At 40.5% G+C, this 23,982-nt stretch overlaps 2 protein-coding genes across 2 annotated transcripts in view; one reads left to right on the forward strand and one right to left on the reverse strand.

Annotated features, from left to right (window-relative positions):
• Positions 1-1,594: 1,594 nt before the first annotated feature.
• Positions 1,595-18,540, forward strand: PM20D2 (peptidase M20 domain containing 2). Its single transcript, XM_056487510.1, has 7 exons — positions 1,595-2,135; positions 2,210-2,358; positions 5,603-5,745; positions 8,684-8,838; positions 11,195-11,330; positions 16,238-16,345; positions 17,119-18,540. Exons 1-7 carry the CDS (start codon positions 1,698-1,700, stop codon positions 17,319-17,321), a joined length of 1,332 nt encoding a protein of 443 aa, XP_056343485.1. The 5' UTR covers positions 1,595-1,697; the 3' UTR covers positions 17,322-18,540.
• A 148-nt stretch (positions 18,541-18,688) lies between these two features.
• The window catches only part of LOC130251120 (gamma-aminobutyric acid receptor subunit rho-1), a 29,839-nt gene continuing 24,545 nt past the window's right edge, over positions 18,689-23,982 (reverse strand). Inside the window, exons 9-10 of the mRNA XM_056487509.1 lie at positions 23,566-23,762; positions 18,689-22,776 (exon numbers count right to left, since the gene is read on the reverse strand). Of these exons, the coding sequence (XP_056343484.1) occupies positions 22,486-22,776; positions 23,566-23,762 (488 nt within the window). The 3' untranslated portion in view covers positions 18,689-22,485. The remainder of the gene's footprint in view (positions 22,777-23,565; positions 23,763-23,982) is intronic.

Genomic DNA, 23,982 nt, shown 5'->3' on the forward strand with positions numbered 1-23,982 from the left:
GAATAAAGGGGAAAAAAACCCAAAAACAACAGAATTTGTAAGTTTGTTCCTGTTGACTTCAATTTTTGCCAGGTATGGGTTGGTTCAATAGGCAGGTTCCTTGCTATGTAGCTTCTATCTAAAAATTCCCAATCATCTGGCTCTCACAGGCCTGGACCGCAGAAATCCTGGAGAAATGTAAAGATGAAACCCAAATCCAGTCAGACAGGGCTCCTGGTTGGGAAAAAAAAAAAAAAAAAAGAAGATGTTGAAGAAGACAGGGTGTTTCCAAGCCCAGAAGTGCCACAACACACCTTTCACTTGAATGCAAATCTCTGGGTGTTGTGATGGTAACACATGCATGTAAGAAGGCATGTGCTCCATCAGCATTTTATGCCAAATTAGGATATTTCAACCAGTGTGCAAAAGGCCAATCCACACTCAGAGTCAAGTATTTGATTTATTTACAGATCTGCACAAAAAGGGGTTCTGAGTGGCAATTCTACTATCAAAACATTTCACTACTTACACATTTTAGCAAAGGCACAATTGTTGCTTGGCTACAAGTTATATAGTTCTCCTATTACTTAATGTTCTATTTTTATTGGCTGAGTGAGTCTCTCTCTTCTTGTGCTAATTAGTCCACATACTCAGTCTTTCCCTTCTTTTGAGTCAGGGGGCCATGAGTTGGTGGTTACCATCTCCCTCTGCCAGAATTACATTTCACCCAGTTGGAGCTGATTTCAGCACAGCTGCTGAATTTGCTTTGTTACTTTCTTCTTTATTGTGGGAGTTCTGCCAAATGTCCTTGTGGCCTGTAAATTCTGCATTCCTTTTACCCACTGTCAGTGGGACGTCCTTCTTCCCGAGCTTTTTTAACACCAGCCTCTCCCCACCAGGAGGTCTGAGATCACTGAAGCACACTAAGCCCTTTAGTTTAACCAGGCAATTCTTCCAACATGTAATTTATCTTTCTAATAAAAGATACTATCTTACCCTGGTTTTGGCTGGTGTGGAGCTACATTTTCTTCACCATGGCTGGCATGGGACCGGGTTTTGGATTTGTGCTGATACTATAGAGATGTTTTTGTTATTGCTGAGCAGGGCTGACACAGAGCCAAGGCCTTTCCTGATTTTTGTACTGCCAAGCTGGGGGAGATTGGGAGGAGACACAGCCGGGACAGGTGACCCCAGCTGAGCAAAGGGACATTCCAGACCATGGAACATCGTGCTCAGTGTGTCAGGCAGGGGCAGAAGGAGGAAGGGGAGGATGTTTGCAGTGATGGTGTTTGTCTGCCCAAGTCACCGCTGGTGCAGTGGGGCCCTGTTCTCCTGGGGATGGCTGAGCTCCCCCTGCCCATGGGAAGCAAGGAATTCATGTCTTGCTTGGCTTGTGTGCACTGTTTCTGCGTTCCCTCTGGAACTGTCTTTATCTCAACTCGTGAGTTTCCTGCCTTTACCCTTCCTATCCCGGAGAGATCCCAGCGGGCCCGCGAAACTCAGCCGGCTGACCGGGGGCTCCGCGCTGAGCACGCTGGGACGGGGAGTTCCGGCTGCGCGCCGCCTGCAGGCCAGGCCGTGATTACAAACTACATTTCCCAGCGTGCCCCGCGACGTGAGAGAGGCAATAAAAGGGGGCAGCGGCGCAGGTGTCGCGCCGGAGGGCAGGTGCGGGCGGCAGGTCCGGGTCTGCTGGGGATCGCTGCTCCCGGGGCCTCATGAAGCCGCAGGAGCCGCCGGAGAGCGGCACAGCCGCTGCCGCCGCGCTGGAGGCGCTGAAACAGCGGGCGTGCGAGAGCGTGGATCTGAACGCTGCGCGTCTGGGCGCGCTGAGCCGCGACATCTGGAGCCATCCGGAGCTGGCGTACGCGGAGCACCAGGCGCACGACGCCCTGACCCGCTTCTTCTCCGGCGGGGACCTGCCCGGCGCCGCCTGGGCCGTGCGGCCGAGCTACAAGCTGGGCACGGCTTTCCGCGCCGACTGGGGCACGGCGGCCCCGCAGGAGCCGCTCCGCCTCGCCTTCCTCTGCGAGTACGACGCGCTGCCCGGGCTCGGGCACGCCTGCGGCCACAACCTGATCGCCGAGGTGGGCGCCGCCGCCGCGCTGGCGCTGAAGGCCGCGCTGGAGAGCCTGGCGGAGCCCGTGGCCGTGCAGGTGGGAGCCTTCCCGGGGAGCGGTGTGAGCGCTCCCTGGCCGCGCCTGACTCTCTCTGTGCCTTTGTGCTGCAGATCACGGTGCTGGGGACGCCCGCGGAAGAGCAAGGAGGAGGCAAGATAGACCTGATCAAGGCTGGGGCGTTCGATGGCCTGGATGTGGTTTTCATGGCGCACCCCTCGCAAGAAAACGCTGCTTACCTGCCCGACGTGGCCGAGCATGAGTGAGTGGGTGGGCTCAGGTGGAAAGAGGTGCTTTGTTATTAGCCTTTGGTCCCCTTCCTGAGAAGGGAGCCTGCTTTAGCAGTGGCTGAACCCGGAGCCTTGCCCTTCAGACAAAAGTATTTGCACTCAGCTAAGGAGGCAGGTTAGTTTTAGGGAACGGCGCTCTGAGCTGTGTTCAGCCTATGCTCAAATCCCTGGCTGATATGAGAGAATCTTCCACGTATCCCAAAAATTCATTTTTTGTTCTGATGTTTCTGGGCGTTTCTTTTAAACATTCATGTGATTATGCCATCTGTTGAAGTAGAATTTAATGCAACTGCAGGGTGGTAGTTCTGTGCTTCCCTGGATGCCATTCATGTGGTCCTCTATGCATTTTAATCCGTTTGGAAGGTGTTTCAGGTTTGTCTTCTTCCTTTTGAAAAGAACTGGCCAGCTGAGCCTAACTGAAGTTTGGATCTGTAGTAACTTCCACACTAAACTTAATCATGGCCATGTTGTGTGTGTTAACTCACATCAACTTTTTGTTTTCGGTCCAAAGTGGTACTTGTTTTTCCTTCATGTTTGCTCCCAGTGTAAGGATGGACAGCAGTCCTGCCCTCACACAGCTGCCTTTTTTGTCAGCCATATAACTCTTGGAAAATTATACCTTCTCTTCTTCTGATTAGCCCTGACGTTCAGACAGCACTGGCTCTCTTGTGCTTTGAGTCACTGGAGTTGTCTTAGAGTACAACTTGCTAGATGTGCATCCCCAGAATTGTACACATTACATGAGGTGCAATTGCCTTAGATCTTACTCAGCTGCTGCAGGGACCATAGTGTTTCCTTATAATTTTAGACACAGCTGGCCTGTTTGGGACTTCTTCAGTTATTTTCAAGCAATCAACTTTTAGGCAAATGCTTGGTCTTTAAAGTACATGATTTTTATAAAATATTTTGGAGCATCATTATTTTCTTGCTCTGCCAGTCTGCAAGGCCATGCTATTCTTCCTTTGGTGTTGTAAACATCTGTTTCCAGTGTCCCAGCAGTAGTCTACCAGCAGTTATGTTCCTACATTTTATGTCACGTTCTATGTGTTATGTGATTCCTGATCCCAGGGTCTTACCTTGCAGAGACTCCACTACTAGTGCAACTGTTTTTTCAAGTATTATGTTTCACTGTCTCAGACTAAATTCTGAATTATTTAAATAACTAATTTTCCAATCTTTGATGTCCTGGGAACGGTTTTCAGCTTGGTTGTGCCTCTGTCCAGCTCTGATACGCTTGATTTTACTGACCACTTTCCTTTTACCAAGGCTGTTTCCAGTGAATAATTTACTTCTGTTACTGCCAAATTTCATGCTAAAACAGAGTTAGTAGGATGCCAGTCCTAGATAGCCTTTAAACCTTTGAACATGGAGGAGGCATGGAGTTGAAGTGCTGAGTGAAACAACTTATTATCTCCAAAAGCTTGAAATACCGGGTTTGTCATGTTTTATGTAATTATGAGGTTTCAAAGGTAGAAAGACAGTTTTTCTAATTCGTAATTGATCTTTGGTTGTTTGCAGGGAGTTTAAGGACTGGTGATCACTAAGTTGCTAGTATTGCTGTGTCTGCTACACATGTAACTGCAATTCTGAAAGCTGTGTTGTGCCTGAAATAAGATTAACATATTGGGATAACTGCTGAATACATGCCAAAGTTTGCTGGTTCTTATTCACTTACCCTGCACTTAGTCAGCCTGTTTATTGTTGGTCAAACAGCATCCACATTCTTCTGCTGGTATTCTGAAACTGGCTTAGGGTGTTATTATTCTGCAAAATCTGTTGGGTTTTTCTGAGCATCTGTGACATTTGTGTAGCAAAAGAAGTACAAGTAAAGGAATGCTGAAAGAACATTTTTTTAATAAGAAACACATGTTTCTTGTGGGAAATAATACTGCAGCATGACTTTTTGCTGTACTTTGACTTCTTTCTGTTTTTTGAGAATGTCCAGGGATCTTTGTGAGTTGATTTGAGGAGTTGCAGTCTAATACTTGGGATAGTAATTGACGAGTTTCTTACATTTCATAATGATAATAAATTTTGAATAAAACTCATGGTCTAAAGAATGGGTTCTGGAAGGTTACTGGGGATAGAAAAAGGCATGCTTAATTTGGATTGCAGGAGTAGTAAGAGATGTGTCCTAAGAGATGTTGCATTGTTTCTCTCTTTGCCATCCAGAATTCAATTGCTGGCGTTAACTTGCAGCTGTGACATGCTTCTGAGCACAAGGGGTCACTTCAGGATAACTGGTTAAGTAGGCATTTGTGCAAGGCGGAGGGATGTCTGGATAAGAGACAGGTTGTGTGTCTTGGGGTGGGAGGAATGCTTCAGATTGAGTTTTTTTCTGTAAAGGAGTGGGTATGGAGCACAAGCAGATTTAGTTTTGTGTATTTTATAAATAGTAAAACCTTATATGTCAGTATCAGTATTTAATATTTTCCTCTCGTATTAAGAGTTCTCATATAGTCTGAAATACCAGGTTATTTTGTAAGGCTAATATTAATGGTCCTCAGATGAAGGAAGCAAAACATGGATATGTTAAGGTGCAATATTTTATGACTTCTGTGAAGTTGGAGGATAGCCTTTGCATTAGATTTCCTCCTCATCACAAGCCTTTCTACCACCTTCTTTGAAGGGTGCAAGGAGAGAACATCCTCGCTGTAGCATAATGATGTGTATTTTACAGTAGGCTGTGCTTTTCCATACTTGTAAAATTTGACTTTTGTTATTTAGACATGGGTTGTATGTGATCTTACATGCTTTTGCTATCTTACATACTGTACACATTTTATTTGACAAGAATTAGGACACTCCTAATTTTGAATCAGAGAAAAAGATTTGTTATCCTCTGAGAAGAGTGTTAGTAATTTTAAGTCTCAGAAGAGTCAGCAGTATAAAAAAAGCGGTGGAGAAATTTAATTAATGTGTGAAACATGTACTCTTCAGGAAAAGGCTGTATAATGATATGTTACCAGTAACTCCCTTTCCTGATTGGCTCTTGGTATCATTCCATTTTACTGGTTTTCTAGGAATCTTTCCGTGTTTTTCTGCACTCAAAGATAGTTTAACTATGCAATAGTCTAGTACCAGGTAAATTACTTGGTGTTATGCTGCACAAAATTTAAATAGCGTGTATTTTGGGAACAAAAGGAACTTTGTCATTTCAAAGATTTTTTTTTTCCATGAATGAGAAACAAATAAGCAATGCCTTTTATTTCCTAGTGTGACTGTGAAATACTATGGAAAAGCTTCTCATGCTGCTGCTTATCCTTGGGAAGGAGTTAATGCATTAGATGCTGCTGTTCTTGCGTACAACAATCTGTCTGTTTTAAGACAGCAAATGAAACCGACCTGGAGAGTTCATGGTGAGATCTTCATTAAACCTAATATCCAGCAAGTTAGAGTTTAGGCTGTTGAAGTACTAACATAGAATATCACACATTCCAAAGTATTGTACTAAAGCACTAAATTAGTGTAGTCACTTCAAATATTATGAAACAGCGCCATTCATTTCAATGGTGTGTCTGCAATCTTTGAAATCATGTCAGTATCTAGAACACCTGCTTAAAATAGGGTGAGAGGGCAGATTTGGAAGGGGCTTTGATGCCCAGGTAAAGGCTTGACCAATTTTAAGTCTTGAAGCTGCAGTTCGGAAAAAAAGAAAAAGGTGCAAAATTTATTTTGGTGTACATGGCCTTGAACTCCTTAATATATGTGGATTTACAAAGGTGTAGGATGAAATGTTTCCAAAAATTGAAGTTTTACTTACTGCATCACTTTTCTAGTAGACATTCCATTAATTAGATTACATCTATTGGAAGGGTCTCGTGGTCTAGGGTGAAATTTATTTGGTGAAGTACAAAAAGCAAGTGATGGCAGAAGATTATTTTCCTGGTTAGTAGCCCAATCAACTAGATGCTCACTGGATTCTAATATTTAATATCTAGTAGGTTTTGGATTAGAAAGGCCATTTTGCAGTACAAAGTTAACCATTAAGCTTGAATTGTCCTTCTTCAACATCATGCATTTCTACCTGTAAAGTGAGAAAGGTTCAAAAGGTGGGGTGAAGCTGCCCTTTAGCTATAAACCCAGAGTTCCTTATTGCACCCAACACAACTTTTTCTAGGTTGAAGTGAAGAAACTTTGCCAATTCTACAGGACTTTCGAATGTAGAGCTGTTTATTTGGAATTCTTGTTATGAGCTAAAAATCCTTGCAGAAGTTCTGGGCTGATCATTGTGTATCTTGGCTGCTTATGCTGTATGCAATACAAATGTTCGTTTCTCTCCAGGATATCTGGATGGAGTCCTAACCTTTTGACTGTAGATGAAGCTGTTTGCAGTTTTGCTGTGCAGCATGCCCAAATGAATTTCAGACAGTAGGCACAGCCTCCCTGTGTAGAAAACAAGGCACATAATTAAGAGTTTTGGTATCTGCAACCCATGTGTTGCAGGTTTAAGGCTGAAGATGCCTAAGTCTTCTGTTGAATCTAAGCCTAAACTCCTAAACACTGCTTTCTTTGTTGTTTCTAAAGGCAACATGGGTAATGTTAGCATAAAGTATAAGTATCTAAACAAACCTTCTAGAGGTAATACTTCCTGAACAGCAGCAAAACTGAAATTACTGTTTTGATAAAACTGCTGTCATAAACCTGGTTTTTCAAAATGGAAATATTTAAATTGCTTCTGGGAAAGGACAAGCAGCCAGAGTGAGATTGAATTTTAGGAATGCTTCCTTTGCAACTCTGTGTAGGCTTTCAGTATAATCAGTGGCTGAATTAAGTGATCCTAAAAATAGTAGTGTTAACCCACTATCAAAAGCTGAAATAATTTCCATTGCTTGAAGTCTAGAATTTCTAACCAATGCTTCATGAATTGAAATATCATTGTCTTGAGTCCATAGGAGATCTTGATGTTATCTTTCTTCCCTGCTTATGAATGGAGTATATGTTGCCCCCTTAACAACAGGAATGTAGAATTTTTTTTTCCTGCCCAAGAAGTTGTATTAAAGAGGTTGGAAAAGAAAAGTTTCTGTCCAGAAGGGCAAATTGTGTGCTAGTGATAGTGTGTAGGCAGGCAATTTATAATTCAGGTCTTCTGTCCAGTCCATACTGCAGTTGTATTGAAATTTAACTGTAGACCTACTCAGATTCTATCCAGTTACATTTACTATTGTGGTGGACAAGTGAAAGCTGTTTACTTATGAAGCTACTTGTTCTGAGAAAGCTCGTTGCAGTTATATGTCATGCAAATTTACATGAATACTTACTCCTTCCTTTCCTGTGATGTCTATCCCTCTCATCTGAGCTGTTCCTATTGTTATGGACAAATACTAATACTGGATTAATTCAACACTGTTTTTTGACTATTTGAGACTGGAGGTGAAGTTCATAATCTCAATGGGTTTTCTGCACAAAAATATATATTTTGTTGCCTGTTTCTGACAAATCAGTGCTGTCTCTTCAGGCCTGAGACTGAGACACACATCAGTAACTTCTGCAATATTTCCATTTAAGGTAGAAGTTTCTCAGGTTCTACAAAAACAAATTAAGGGTAGAAGGCCAGTTGTTGGAAGCAACTAGCTTTTAGTGCAATGGCATCTAATGTGGAACTGGGATCTACAATGTGTTCTTACCAAAATATCTAAATATTACTGTCTTTTATGGTAATGCCTTTGATGTCATAATGGTAAAAGATGTAGTTAGTCACACATGTCCTCGAGGGAGCACTTTCAACTCAAACTGCACTTGTGACTAAAGCTCCATGTATTATACATTCCAATATTTCTGAAGAATTAATATAAGCAATCTAAATGAACTTTCTGTGCACTGCAATACACACATTATTTTGGTATTGCTGAGAAATGCAACTTAGTTTTTCTTCAAGCTCACAAAGTAAGCTGGAAACATTCTAATTGAGGAAACATTTAAAAGTTGGAATCCAAGTTAGCCCTTAGAGCAATTTTTTTTTCTTGTTGGCAGACAGATTGCTTTATGACTCCAATGCATTGAATTTAGTGGGATTAGTTAGAAATGCTAGTTTGGCTTGACTCTGGGATGTAAAACAGATGTCTAACCAAAGAATACTGTGAAATTGTGCTGAAAGACTTGTACATATTTCACATAATCTGACATGATAAAGAAACTTTGTCCACATACTGCATTTTTTACATGCTTTATATTTCATGTTCAGCTAATGTTTTGTTGTTTTCCTTTATATATTTATAGTTGACCCAGGAATTCCATGACAGGGCTGAAGATCAAGCAATTTTATTTAACACTGACAACACTTTTCACTTTCTGCAGGTGTAATAAAAAATGGTGGTGTGAAACCTAACATCATTCCTTCTTACACTGAACTAGAGTTTTACTTGCGTGCTCCTTCAAGGAAAGAGCTTTCTGTTCTGACAGAGAAGGTTGAAAACTGCTTCAAATCTGCAGCAGTGGCCACAGGATGCAAGGTAAGAATATATTCATTGTCATGTGTTTCTGTTACACAGAACAGGAAATCAGAATTTACTTTGTCTGTATAGTGTTTAGCCAAAGTAGATCTAAATTACTGTTATACTTCTTGCTGTTCTGTTGCTTTGTGTCCTGAAAGAAAGCTTTGGCTTATAAATAGAATGCCACAGAATCCTAGAAGAATCTGTGTTGGGAGAGACCTCTTGAGGTCATCTGGTCTAATTTTCTGTTCAGAGCAGGACCAGTTAGAGCAGGTTGCTGAGTGCCATGTGGACTTTTGAGTACTTCCAAGGATGAAATTCTACCACCTCTCAACAAGTGCTCTACCCACCTCATGGTGAGCAAGGGTTTTTCCTAATGTTTATGCTGCAATGACTTGAGCATTGAACACGTTTCCTGCAGAGATTGCAGTATTTCCATATTTGGAGATATTCAGAAGATGCCTCAATGTGATTCTGGGCAACCAGCTCTAGGTGACCCTGACTGAGCAGGTGAACTGGACAAGATGACCTCCGTAGGTACTTTGCCACATCAACCCTCTGTGATTCTGTTCTATCAGTCGGAACTTCCTTGCTTCGTGTTGCATCACTTTGACATCTGAGAAGTCTGGTTCTGCTTTCTCTGTACCCATGTGGTAATTCTAGACAGGAGTAAGATGCCCCACTAACCTTCTATTCTGTGAAGGCTCAGCAGATCAAGTTCTTTCAGCCTGTCCTTGTACATAGTGTTCTCCACCTAATCATCTTGGTGGCCTTCCCCTGGCCTAGCTCCAGTCTTGATTTGAGGAGAAACCAAACAAACACAGCACCAGATGTGGTCTCACAGGAGTTGTCTACATCAGTAATTAAAATATGAAACTGGTGCACTAATGGCACCAGTCTCAGTTGCAGATGGGTGCTACAGATAGCAGACAGCAATGTGTTATTTTGTGCCACTGATTATAAAACTTGGAGCTTGCATGTCTTGTGTCATCTGAGCCAGACATGTTGTCATGCAAAGCTAGGCTTGATCATACACTATCTGCTCTTAAATGAGTTCCATCTTGTATGCTGGATGTTCACAATCACCTTGTGATTCATGAGCCTGGGCATGAGTCCTAGGAGGATTTATTTGCTCTGTAATCCCGCTGGGAAATTGTGGATAGAATGATCTGAGGAGTCTGTAATTTTCAAGGACCTCCTCTTGGTCCTTCAAGAGGATGTGACCTGTAGCTCTTGTTCAGTGAGCTGGAACATCCCTCTGTTTCAGTGACACTTAAAAAATGGTAGCTCCCAGACTGCATTTCTGCTTCTCTTACTCTGCATCCTTGGATGCATCCTGCCTAATCCGGTGTACATTCAATTTCTTTAAGTGCCCTTTAATTTATTTTTGTTTTGCTGTGGGTAATGCTTCTGTCCTACAGATAGTGCTGCTAGGCTCAGAGACCTGGGAGGCTTGATGGCAAACCTCACCTGTAGAAACAAGCAAAACAGGTATTGGGTCTTCTGTCTGTTTTTTCCCTATATTCTTGGTCATTAGGTCCATTGTCCTCTTAAAAAGCAGGCTCATGGAGCAACTGAATGATTTTTCAATTAGCATTCTCATTTGTTTTGCTTGTAGTAAATGGAAGTGTGTCTAATCTGGCTGGTTCAAGCAGTATGAATACCTTTTTTGTGTTGCTAAGATAGATGATTCTGCTTGTGCTGTTAATTACAAGTTTATGACTAATTCAGCTGTAAAAAGAATATATGTGATCATCAAAACAAATAGGTATGGGATGTGTGAATGTTATCATGTCACTTTTATAGTCTATTTGAGGCATTAGATGTTGTTTTCCTACCATGTCCCCTTCACTATATCTAGAAAAGAGTTTCAGAAAGTGCACTTTATGCAGAATGAAAGTTAAGATCTCTTGAAATTTGCCATTGATAGTTTTTTTCCATTTGTTTTCAAATTTCTTACCTGTGTGAAGCCATTTCATGAATGGGGCTGTAGTTAAAGGGAGCATTCTAAAAAAAAGTTAACATACAGTTTGATAAAAGTCTACGTTTGTTTCTATGTAGTTTAGTAGTACCTGCAGGTGAAATCATTAGACACTGTTACAGGAAATACTTGTTTCCTATTTTTGGAGAAAATTTTGAAATCCTCGCTTCAGGAATTTGGCTGTTTAGTGCAAACTGAACAGGACACCAGCTGTGTTTTGATCGAGGTTAAAATTTGGCAGACTTGTATTTTTGAAAGAAACTTAGTACTTACATCTGTTTTGCCTTGGGTTTGAAGTCTGGATATGTAGGGGTTTTTTTGGCCTTCAGATTGTTTACATTGAACTGGCTTACACTGGAGAAAAACTTACAATAATTTGGGGTTTTTGTCTAGGTGGAAATAAAAGGTGGTGAAAATGATTACTACAATGTGCTTCCAAATAAGAGCCTGCAGAAAATTTACAAGGAGAATGGAAAGAAGCTTGGAATAGATTTTATATCAGAAGATGCTATCTTGAATGGTTTGTCAGGTAACTCCACCTGCATTTTTCATTAAGCATAGGTTGATCAACCCTGAAGTATATAAAGTAATAAAACAGAGCTGAGTTAAAAACAGTTTGGGCAGGAGAAGAAGCCAAAATATAAAGCTGAAGTTCTGTAGAAGGTTTATATCACTGGCCTATGTTTCTGTTTGTTATAGAAGCTAAGAACAGGTAAGAAAAGCAGTAAACACCTTCTGATAATAGTTCTGAAAATACTTCAAATTATAAACAGTTTGGTTGGGGAAAGGATGGAAAGCTAAGGACAGTCTTTCGGAGAACATGATGTGTAATGAATTGTGTCTCATTCTGTGGCTTGAAAGTACAGAATCCTGGTTTGCTATAAATGGGGATCAGACTTTTTTTTAGGTGCCTTGTTCAATAATATTTTCCAAGCTTACATATAAGCAAATCTACTAGAGGGAGCTTTTTGAGAGATTTATAAATGGAAGTTTAAATATCTCACTAACCCTAATTTAATCTTTTTATTAATAGGTAATTACATGCCTCTAATTTTAGTTCATGAGTTTAACAGATTAGTTTTTCAAAGGGTGCTCTTCAAGTAGGTTCACTTTTGGGTCTTGACTATGTCTCAAACGATTTAACTTGTTTGGTTTCTAAGCTATAATAAGTGGGAAATCTTGAATGCTTAGGTGGATTTCTTGTTATCCTTCACACTTTTTTTATTTCAGAATCTCCCTACAGGACCTCTGTCCAAGTCTCAACTTCTGCTTGTACTTTTAGCCTTCACTACTAATCTTAGCTGTATTTATGAATATTTTTACTCCATTCATGCTGAAGGTTTCTCTCTTAGAAGGAAAATACTGTTCTCAGTAAAAAGTTATTTTAATTAGTTTGATTGTGATACTTCTCTATATTAAATGCAGATTATCTTTGGCGTTTGGACAAATTTGGTGTTTAGGAACAGCTCTCCAAACTTTTTTGTTGGTAGGGGAAACATTGTATCTAATGATATTCTTGGTATCTAATGGTAATGATTTTTTTTTTCCTGTTTCTTACTTCCCTTCCAAATTAAACACTGCTTTATTGTCTTGTGTTTGTCTTGGTTTGAAAAGATAGGTGTCTTCTAAGGAAGGCAGGAGCCTTTCTTGAATTGGAAGATGTAAATCCCCCTCCTTCCAAATTACTATAAAGGGCTCTCAGGCAAAGATATGGGAATAGGAATAACAGTTCTTTACTAGGGAAATTAAAATAAAAATGCAATAATTAAAAAAAAAACAACACTGACAGAGTTAGAATACAACCCGGCGCCCTCTTGGTCAGGGTGTTGGTAGCAATCTGATTAAATGGTGCCTGCAGTCCAGATGTGGTTTTGTTGAAGCAATGATCTCGTAGAAGGGTGCAGTTTTCCTCTGAAGGTCCAGTGGTGATGAAGATGGGCCTGGTCTTCCTCTGAGAATCCAGTGGAAAAAGGCTGCTCTGGTGTTCCAAATCTCAGATTTTTATCTAGGTAGGAAAGGCTTGGCTCCTCTTCCTGGGTGGAGCATCTCACAATGGGATGTTGTAATTTTACCAGTCATGCAGTGGGACTCAGTGGGCCATTAACAGAAGATGCCTCCCTGGAGGAAAGATGGGTTGTGGAAGAGTTCAAGAAAACTGGCCCACCTGGTTTTAACAGCTGGCCCACTAACAGAGGATAACCTCACCAGAGTTATAAGTGATGGGTCATGGAAGAGATAAAGAACACTGCTCCACTTGGTTTCAACAGATGCTGATAGAATACATACTTCTGGTTACAACTTGCATTGCAACCTAAGACAGTGTTTAAAAACAAATTAAGGCAGATTTTTTTTCCTTCTTTCTTCAGTGTAATACAAGTAAGATTTACTAATAAGATTTGCTTATTTAGCCAAAGAAAGCGGCTGAGGAACCTTAAAGTGTTTACTGTAGTGCAGCTTTCTGGAGCTCTGCTAGTTGGTTTCCTCCAAACCAAGTAGTAAGGATGATCATGAATATTGGTGATCTTGCTTTTGTTCAGAGGTCTTGAAGTGAACTTTTCAGAGGCACCCAGCTGTAATAGGGCTTTCATATGTAAGTTATAGGTATGCTCAATGTTAACCATTATCTTGCTTAAACCAGAGCTCTCTGTATGACTATCCTGTCCTTGAATTGCATGTCAAATGTCAAAATGTGCTTGAGCAATTGCTTTTTTATCTCACACTGCAGTAGGGTTTACTGAATTTTCTTTCCACAGCTTCTCCTCTGAATTTTTGCAGTGGGAATTCAGGAGAGGTAACAAAGCAGAGTCTCCAGAGCCGTAGGAGTGGAACTTTGTATGCTACCCTTTTCTGGGGGGTGGGTTTGAGTAATTTGTGTCGTCTTTTTCAAGACCTCTGTTTCTGTTTAGTTTTCATGTGGTTTTCAATGTTTTCTTTTAGGATATCAGTTTCTTCTGTTGAAAGGGAAGGAAGATAGCTCAGTTGCTTCTCCATGTCTATGCAGCAGAACAGTCGTTAAGAGCTGAGCGTACTTGCTGCCACCTCTGCATGGGTATTAGTGTCGCTCTGCTCCCAGGTATCGCTCTAGGCAGATAAGCCTCGCCAAGGCTTCCCTGAGTACCTCAAATCACAGACTCCACGTGTGCCCTGTGCTGCTCTGCTCACTGGGCACACAGCCAGGGGGACGTGGCATAATGTGAGATTGAGCTAGCTTGGACCAGGTGCCAGGACCTGTTTCTCCTTCTGCTGCTCGTAGGGTAGCTTTACTACAGGGTATCCATAACCTACTAAAGCAGATGGCTTAGTTAAACATGTCTTAGTTGAGGCACCCATGCCTGTGATAACTTAATCTGGTCAAAGTAGTATTCGTGGGGTTCATTGGCTTCCTGTAAACAAAACTGATAAAGAAAATCTTAAGGTCTAGTATATTTGAAAATTCCACTTTTGAAGCTTGGCACTGTATATAAATGTTTCCTGGGATCTTTTGTGTTTTCCCCTCTGTTCATATTTGTGGTAATACTGACTCCATTGAATATGCAGTGACTTGAAGAGGCTTCAGGATATATATTTGAGAGCCTGGAACTCCAATATCTCTCTGAAGATAGCACAGGATTATGAATATTGCATTGATAACTGCAATTACTTATGCCTCCAGAAGGATTCCCAATCTGTATGTGTCTAGCAAGCATACAATTTCAGATGTCTGTATGGAAACTATTGGAGCACCTGGTGTTCTAAATGTACTTCTATGTCATTCTCATAAAGGGTGTAATATTTTGTCTGATAGAGAGGAAGATTTAGCTGTCACATTTTTATTAAAAGCTGCCTGGATTCTGCCTCTCCATGTTACTAGAAAATACCCAATTTAAATCTCTTCTACTCAGCAAAAATAACATGTCAACTGGTAGTGCATTGAATATGGATAGAAATTTAGGAGGAATGACATGACTGAGAGCTATGATGCAGTGAAATTTCTAATGTTTCAGTTGCTAAGTGAGAGTAGGGAAAAGGGCAGCACAGTCTTTGCAGCAGTTTGTGTATTGGGACTTAGTAAGGCAGGTCTAGAACCCTTGGTTTAGTCTGGAGTATGCAGAACTTCTGGTTTCTGTCTGGATTGACCAAAGAATGAATTGCTAGGGCAGACTACTGGAAATTAAAATAACTTATTGCTGTGCCAAGAGTTGGATTTTCTTCAAATGCATCCTGAATTTATGGGAAGAGATGTTTTTGAGCAAGCTTTGCTGTTTCCATTATCTGTAAGCAGAGTAAATAGCAAACTCTTGTCTTCATAATGTAGGCTCTGTGGGCTCACTTTCATTAATGCAGGCTTCCAAGTAAAATTCTTCAGTCATTTAATTATTAAATCTTAAGGCATTAGCAATATCTTCTCTTCACAAAGTATCATGATATAGAGGCTACCTGATGTGTTAAAATTAAATTTTATGCACCATCGCTAAAGAAATTCTTGTGTCTCTGGCCCCAAAAAAGTTAGTTGAGATCTTAGTGGGTCACCCCTATTTTTCCCTGCTACAAAATGATGCTTCCTCTGGTACTTGGATTTCACAATAACTGGTATGTTGATTTCTCCAGCTTCAAAATGTCATTTTAACAAATACCAAGTGGATTGCTTGTTTGGGTTAAAAAACCCAAAAGCACTTGGGATGTAGTTGTAGACTCTTGGATGATTTACTATGAATAATCTTTTACTTTGGAATGATAATTCAGTAGAAAAGGTTTTGAGATAGATGCTAGATAACATACTGAAAGTGATAGGTATAAAAGAATCATCATTAAAATCTGCAAGTGTTGCTATCAGATGTTTGTCTACAAAGCCTTAGCATTTTGTCTGGAGTTTAGTTCTGATTTTATTTCAAGAGTGCTTGTGCCATTGAGATTGCCATAATTGCAAATAATCAAAACACATGGGGGGAAAACAGTTATCCTCAATCTGTTTTTGTTTAAAGATAAATAGTTTCTATTTTAGTCCCCTACAGAATCCTGAATAATTGCATATTGGTGACAAGCAGGAATTGGTGGGCTTAGTTCTAAAGGGCTCTAACAGGGAAATAGCTGAAATGCCTGACACTCTCAGGGTTTGCAGCTTTCCTGTTTCTGAATTTGCAGCTTACTATCAGGAGATTCTTGATAAAAATGAACAGTAAAAGGAATAGTAACATGCTGATATGTCTTCCTTGCAGTCCAGTAACTGATCTTTGTTCAGAAGTGCACTGCAGAGCAGCACCTCAAGGTGGCTTAGTTAAGGAAAACACCTTGGTGGCAGGAGATATTTGTATGGATAATGACTCATTAGTAAAGTTTTTATTTTACTATTTGGGGCAAAGAGTACTCTATTTTAGGTATGGGCTGGAGAGAATGTCTATCGTGCATTTTCTTGCAGCATTCAAAACTGCCCAACACTTTTCTCTGTGCTGCTTCTAGGTTCCACAGACTTTGGAAATGTTACATTTGTGGTTCCTGGGATTCATCCTTATTTTTATATTGGCTCTGATGCATTGAATCATACTGAGCAGTACACAGAAGCTGCAGGTGAGTGGGAGTGAAACAGGTGAGAGGTTTATATTTGGAATCCTTAAGCATTATATAGTCTGCTTGCTGACTGCTCACTATAGCAAATCTAGAAATTACAAATATTTCAAATTATACAGAATTAAAGCTTTCACTGAAATTCAAAGCTACTGTGTAGTAAATGTTTAAAAGTGTAGTACTAGATCTGAATTTGGCTGCATGTGAGTACCTATAGAAACAGAGTTGCTTTTGTCCAGCATTATGTGGTCTGAGCTGAATAAGGATCCTGAAACAATGAACATTAATAGTAGAGTTGCAGAAAAAGCTGACAAATGTACAGTCTCTTGTTTTATTTTTGAGGTTATATGTATATGGGTAGGATAACCACTCGTCATACTGAAAGCCTGATTTGATAATCTAAACAAAAGAAATTAGAAGAATTAACCATAACAGCATATTCAGAAGCATTTCTAAACATGAACCAAAAGATAAAAGTCATTTTTACTCCTAAAACACAGTACTTGGGAAACATAACAGTGCTAGCTTATAAAACTTTATTTTCTGAAGAGCATAATGTAAACACTTGCTTTCCTGTTCTCAGTCTTAGTTGTTTATATCAGTAGCAGAAAATTAAGTACTTGCAAAACAAAAAAATTGTTTTGAGGCCTGGGAAAATAGGTTTACTTCATGCAAGTAGATTTTTAAGAAAATGTTCTTGTATGCCTTATGCAGTAAGCAAGTAGTTTAATATTGGTAGTATAACCTGAAGTTTCTCTTACTGTTTTTTTCTTCAGGGTCACAGACTGCTCAATTCTACACCTTGCGCACAGCAAAAGCTTTGGCAATGACAGCACTGGATGTCATTTTCAAGCCAGGTCTGTTAGAAGAAGTCAGACAAGACTTTAGAGAAGTGAAGCTGAAAGAAGAGGAGCAAACAAATCCAGTAGAACCTAAAAAAGAATCTGGTGTTGATGTAGGAGCATGTGCATCACACTAAACTTGATTCAAATATTCTCAGTAGGATTGACTTAATGGAGATGCTGTATTTAAATCCCAGTAGGGGCTGGATAAATACACAGCTGAAGAAATTATGTTTAATTTAATTTGGACTTTAGAAGAAGTAAATAGTACTATTGCTTTCAAAAATGTGAAATTTCATCTAGCTGCAATGTTTGTTTTCACTATGGGATGATTTTCTTAGAGTGATCTCAAATACATTCTCTTTAATTTGCAGTGTTGAATAAATTCTAGTGTTCAGATCCCTTGTCAGTGATTTTCTATGTAGTGCTATAGTAATATTCCTTTTAAAGGAAGTATGCAGTTTTTTGTTCTAAAATATGCACTTTTCATTCAGTGTTCATATGCTGAATCTGATCTGTGAAGCTTTTATGAAATTTCTGCTCAGTCAATTTTCTTGGGACAAGATGGAGACTTAAAACAGCTAGTTTCACTGAAGAGAAGGGGCTATGTTTGGAAATATACCTGGTTTTGATAATAGTAGCTTCTAGCAGTGGAAGAGGACTGTTTGTGTGGGAATGCAATTTGTAAATCTTGAGTGTCCTGAAATGCATTGATTTTCCTCCTAATGAATTTTGGAGGATTTTTTTTTTTTTTTTTAACAGTCTCTAAATGGTAAACTCTTGAATTTTACAGCAGCATACTTTGTTTCAATGGCAAATGGTTTTCACAGATGGATGTATGAAACAGATAAAGGTGGGACTCTGAGCTATAGATGTGTCTAGGATAGTAAGTTGAATACTAAATCCAACTGAAATTTTGTTCTAAGGTTTGTCAAAGGAACTTTGTCCTTAACTGTTAATTTACAGTCTGCCTTGTCAATCCTTGGACACAGTTGCAACTCATTATGGTCTACAGGGTTAACAGGTTAGTATATTGATTTCCTTAGCGCATGTGACTTTATTTCCTCCTGCAAGAATTGCTTTACTCATTGCTTTGCTGTTTTTAAGATAGAGTGTTTGGGTCCCACATAGTTAGCACATGCTGTGTTGTTGTGTTTCCTACAAGCTGATAAGCATTGAAACCTTCTTAGTTCTCTTTGTCCAGACTTCTTGGCTGGTATATCCAAGGTCAGTTAATTAAACTCTGAACTAAAAGCCTATCTTCATTTTGTTGTAATCATTGCTGGAATTAAAATGGAATTGAAGTACTGATTAAAGATGAGTTGATATTAATAAAGGAATTTAATTGTGATTGAATTTTCTTGTCCTTTGCTTATGATTGGGATGATGCATGATTTTGAGTACATGTTTGACTTTTTTCTTTTTCCCTCCTAATTTGTTAAAATTATGTAAGATTGAGGGTGTTTTAAGCTTTCCTTTTTGGTCTGTGTTTGTGAAGGTTAATGCTTTTCAAATACAGTATTTAATGTTAGTCTTTATAATCTTATGCTGTTTTAGCTGTTAAAACATGTTGGAATTGATAGAAAAAGTTGTAATGTGAGCGATCACTGAAGGATCTCTGTTAGGCTAAAGCAGGTCTAGCCTCCAGTTTGAAGTGGGATCATCACCAACACTAGGTCAGGTGATCTTGGCTTCATTTGCCAAATCCTTGAATCCTTGTTCAGCCTCCTTTCTCAACTCCCCATGTGAGCGAATTCCAGTTTGTCTCAGAATGTCTTAATGAAGTCCACATGGTTGAGGATAGTGTAAAAATATGGTGCTGTTGTTTATGATAGCTCTAGATTTTCAGAGAATCACAGAATGGTTTGGTTTGGTTTGGAAGGGAGATTAAAAGATCATCTAGTTCTTCATGCCTTCTCACTAGTCCTAGAATCATAGCATTTATTTTCCTACTCCAGCCTGGCCTTGAAAACTATCAGTAATTATCATCATCCTTGAAAACTACCAAAGGTTTCAGCCTCCAAAGCTAGAGCCAAGCTAGATGTGCTCACAGGCAGAACCTGTGTCTGTGCACAGACAGACCTACCTTCTGTACACAGCCTCATTCCAGGCCAGGCTTTGGGTTGATCTCGAAGAAATTGCAGATTGGCACCCAAAGCAAGAAGAATGAGGACTGTAAGGCACACAGTCTGGGTGTCATCTTCATGGTGATCTGGAGTTTGCGTGCAGGCTTCTTATCAGAGCCCTGCCTGTGGAACCCTGGGACTCTCCAAACCTCCCAACATAACCAGATTTAAGGATGCACTTGGTATTCATCTGAATCAGGTCCTGAGCTCTCTGTGTATAAACTCAGGGAGTTCATGCTTTTGAAGGCAGAGAACACACAGTGCTGTACAAATTTGAAGTTTTATTGTGATTTTGAGTGCTTCTAGAAACGAACAAAAGCAAGCAAACTTCTGATTTATTGCAGAAGTGGAAAGGAGCAGAGTGTTAATGATTGGATACAAAACATACACAGTGAAAGGTTAAAAGCCAAAATAGTGCATATGTAAATATGTTTAATGAGTACAGTTGCTGACAGCAAATACTGACTGTATATGACATATCCTGTAGTAATAGAGTACATGTATATACACATTTATATAAGACTGAAAAGGCACTAGAGTTTCCCAAATAAAACACAAGTAATTTAACAGTGTAAGTCCAAACACTGAGGTTGGGGAATCAGTTTAGGGAGTTGTGCTGGAAGGGAAATTTTGAAAAATCACATGGGAAGTTAGAAACTAGGTTCCCACTGAAAGCCAGGGGTTTCAAAAGTCCAGCTCCCATTTGTATCTTCAAAATCTCCTTTAATGTACTGATCAGATGCCAAATAATGTATGTAGTATGAGATTAATGAGTCTATAAAGGACTGTACTGTACTGCAGCAAACTACAGAACATTAAGCTTCTTATGGAGCTGAAGAGCTTACTATAAAATCTGGCACTCCTGTTCATGCTGTTCCTAAATTGTAGAAATAAATGGGTTCTTGCAATACTGAGAATCTAAATACATTCCTGTACAAGTTTGCCCAAGAAATCTTGGAGCTATTTGTCATCAGGGAAGATGTCATCAGAATAAGGAATAAGGTAGGGCAGGCAAACCTGGTAGTCAACCTTTTATCTGCTTTTGCCAGAGTCACCTTTCTATTTTCATTTGACTGAAGTATTTATAGGATTTTTAAAAAGGCATTTTTACAATCTCTTGAAAAAACTTACAGGAGAATAATATGATGCAAAGGGAACTTGATAAAACAAAGTTTAATAATATATGTGTATGTGAAAAAAAAAAAAAAAAAACAACTGTAGAAATTAGTAGAGCTATCTTATGGGTGGGTGTGTTTTCCAATGAGTTTTAGCTTTTGTGATTTTACTGCCTTACCTATGGAGCGTAGGCTGTCTGAGATGAGTGTAGGTAGTTATTCAGGTCATAACTTTAGCAGTTTTAAGAAATTCTGAGTATGTTTATGTAACATTTATTTACACAGGAAATAAAAACAACCAGCAGTGTTCAAACAACTGCAATGACTGTGTCACACACCTGGTGGTAGAGTGACAGGACAGGCAGGCCAGGGCAGGTGTCACCTAAGAAGATTCACTCTCCTTTTGGAGTCACAACTGCTGTGGTCTGATGCTCAGAGCAGCTCCACCTGCAAAACACAAGAGTTTCTGCTGTGCAGGCAGTAATGAGTTCTGCAATTGTGTGCAAAAGAGTATGTGTGTTTAAAGTCCTGTGAGTGCAAACCCTCAGGTAGTTTTGTGAACACAGGTGTTTATCATGTAGCAGCAAAACAACTGAATGATCACAATTCTGAGACACCTTTGGTGCTGCTGGTGTGGGAAAGGCCCCTGAGTCCATTCAACTGATTCTTGTTTTTCTGAACTATTTTTTCACTTCTGTATTACAGATTCTGCCTTTTCCCCATGGAGTGCATTCACACTAACTGGCTGCTCTGCAGACACTGTGTTGGAGAATTGGGACTTATGTCAATGCCAACTGGCCCAGCTCCAGCTGTGTCCCCTTGCTCTGCCTTGGAAGGTGCTGAGCCTTCTCTGAGGGCATGGTGGGCTGCAGGATGCTGGGGTACAGTGCACATGGAGGCAGATTCTGTTGTGCCTGTGTCTGCAGTGGAGCTGCTGTCTTATGGTAGAAGCTGATTTCTTACTTCATTCCAAAGGTTTTGGCATGGTATCTCTTGTAAAGTCCTTACTACTGCTTTGTCAGCTGTTGAGCACCTTTCTATTATGCTTTTACTACAAACAGATGAACCCAGATTTTCCTGGAAGTGAGTACAACTACTGCTGGCATTCCAGGCTGCAACAGGTTTTCAGGCTTATACAGGCTGGTAATGCCCAGACTATATCAGAGGGAAGAGGCTTCTCCTGGAGTAGTTTGGGTTGTTTTTCATAGACAAAAGATTGTTTTCACTGAATCACTTTGTAGAGAAACCCATTCCCAGGAAACTCAAGAGCAAAACTACTGTGACCCAAATAAGCAGATCCAAGGAGAGCTCCTGTGTTTCCCAGAGGATTTGGTCAGCATTACAGAAAGTCTGGCTTTTGTTCATTCCTTGTTAAATGTACATTGTGACTCATATTTTAAAAACTTAGTCAAGACAGTTTGGAAATATTTCCATGTTTTAAATACTATTAAGACAAAGCACAAGCCTGAAAGTATTGCTACATAGACCAGTTCTGCTAATGAGTCATGCATTAAGCTGTAAAAGATGTAGCCATCAAAAACCTTGCCAAAGCCTTTCCCAGTACTGGATATTTTGTGTTTCTAATTACCATTTCTCACGTCATCCTGCAAACATGCAAGTATTTGCATATTCTTGTATTTATTGGTATTGAATGTGGTCAGTCTGCTGAGCTGAGAGATGTATTATGCATGCACTCAGGTACTCAGTGAATCAGGATTTCAGGGGCACAAAATGGAGGATGCACCATATATAAGCAACTGGCAATTATAGTCACTTGTTAAAATAGTTTACAGTGGCCTGTGAGGCACAAGAAGGAACATAGCACATCTTTAAATAAGTATAAAATTTTAGATTGTATATCCTATATTTTGCTGACATGTGAAACTTCCACAATTATTTATGCCACAGATGAGTTGCCTCTAATAAAAAAAAAATAGATCCTGGAAAAAAATCAGTCTTCATTCCAATTAAAACAATTCTCTACTTTCTTTCTGTTAGCCTATGAGACTGTACTTTCATTTAATGTCACAACGCTCTGTGACTGCAGAAGTCAGGAATCTTTATGAAAAAATGGACCAGTATATCAAATTGAATAGAATGTACGCCCCAGGGAATATTATCCTGGAGTACTTGTCGATGGCGTGGGTGTCGATGCGCATGCTGACGTATCTCTGGTTTTTCCTCCTGGCCGAGCCCCGCTCCGAGCCCAGCGCCAGCTGCACCATCATCCTGTCCTGCTTGTCCCCGTCCTCGTGGGACATGAAGTGCCCCAGCTCGTTCACGTCCCCGTCGTTGTAGCTGCCGTCCACCATCATGGCCCGGGGCTGAGGCAGGCTGCAGGCACAGGCAGGCTGCGGGCACAGACAGGGCACTGAGGTTTGAGCTGTGCCCAGGGTCACAGACACCCCTGTCCTCCCTCCATCCCACAGAGGGGGGAAAGGCCAGGGGATTCAGGGATGCAATAGGGAGAACAGAATGGTGGAGCTGGGCAGGAGCTTTTTCCATCTCTGCTTCCATGTCTGCAAGGCACAAGTGCAGTCAGGGAGAGGCAGGGCTGGCTGTGGAAAAGCTCCTTTGGCTTAGGCATAGGTGTCAGGTGCAGCTGAGAAAATCAGAGGAAGACATAGGGAAACTAGATGGAAGCCACCCCCATTTGGAGAGATCTTAGGCTGAAATTTTAGTTAAAATTTAATGTAAAAAGGGCAGAATGGGAAAATGGGACCATTGTATAAGTTTAGAACGTTCAACGACAAAAGTGGGGAATATCTGTCGTGTCATCTGAACCCCAAAATTCAAAATCCAACTGATTCTATCCACACATTTTAATCTACAGTATAAAAAAAAATATTTAAAGGTAAAATCCTAAGACCCACCCCATCTACACAGGCAGTGGAGGACTGTACCTAGAGGGACTTGGCCTACTCAGACTCCAAAGAAAGAGGAATGAGCTTGGATATGGGTTGAGTGGCAAATTTTTATAACCCACCATGCCTCACTGCTGGTGTGTTTATGCACACATTGCATTTTCCACAGGCAGCTGAGGGCAGTGCACTGCAGTTGCAAAGCTTTGAACATTTCCAGACTTTTGCCACACCTGTTCTCAGGGGCAATAAAACAACGTTGGAGATGGAAAACCTCACCTTGTCCCGCAGTTTCCTCTCCTTCCTCTCTTGCACTGTTGTCAGGTAATTCACAGCTGCATATTCCAGCACCGAGAGGAAGACAAACACAAAACTGACCCACAGGTAAATGTCCACTGCTTTGATGTAGGAAACACGAGGCATGGAGGCATTCACCCCAGTGATGATCGTGGACATGGTCAGCACAGTGGTTATCCCTGGGACAGACCAGCAGAAGAGACCATAAGGTGATTTCAAACCAGACTCTTCATCGCAAGTACAGCAGTTGCTGCAATTTCCTGACATCTGAATTTTTTTTCACTTTGGGGTAGTGAGTTTCATTGCCTGAGGAGGGTCCAGGCAGCCCTGATTTGTAGCTGGCATTTTCTGGTCTATTTGGTGAGCACAGCTCTGATTCTGGTCTCAGGTGTTGCCAGT

Source organism: Oenanthe melanoleuca, chromosome 3 (genome assembly GCF_029582105.1).
Source record: "Oenanthe melanoleuca isolate GR-GAL-2019-014 chromosome 3, OMel1.0, whole genome shotgun sequence".
Classification (NCBI taxonomy): Eukaryota; Metazoa; Chordata; class Aves; order Passeriformes; family Muscicapidae; genus Oenanthe; species Oenanthe melanoleuca.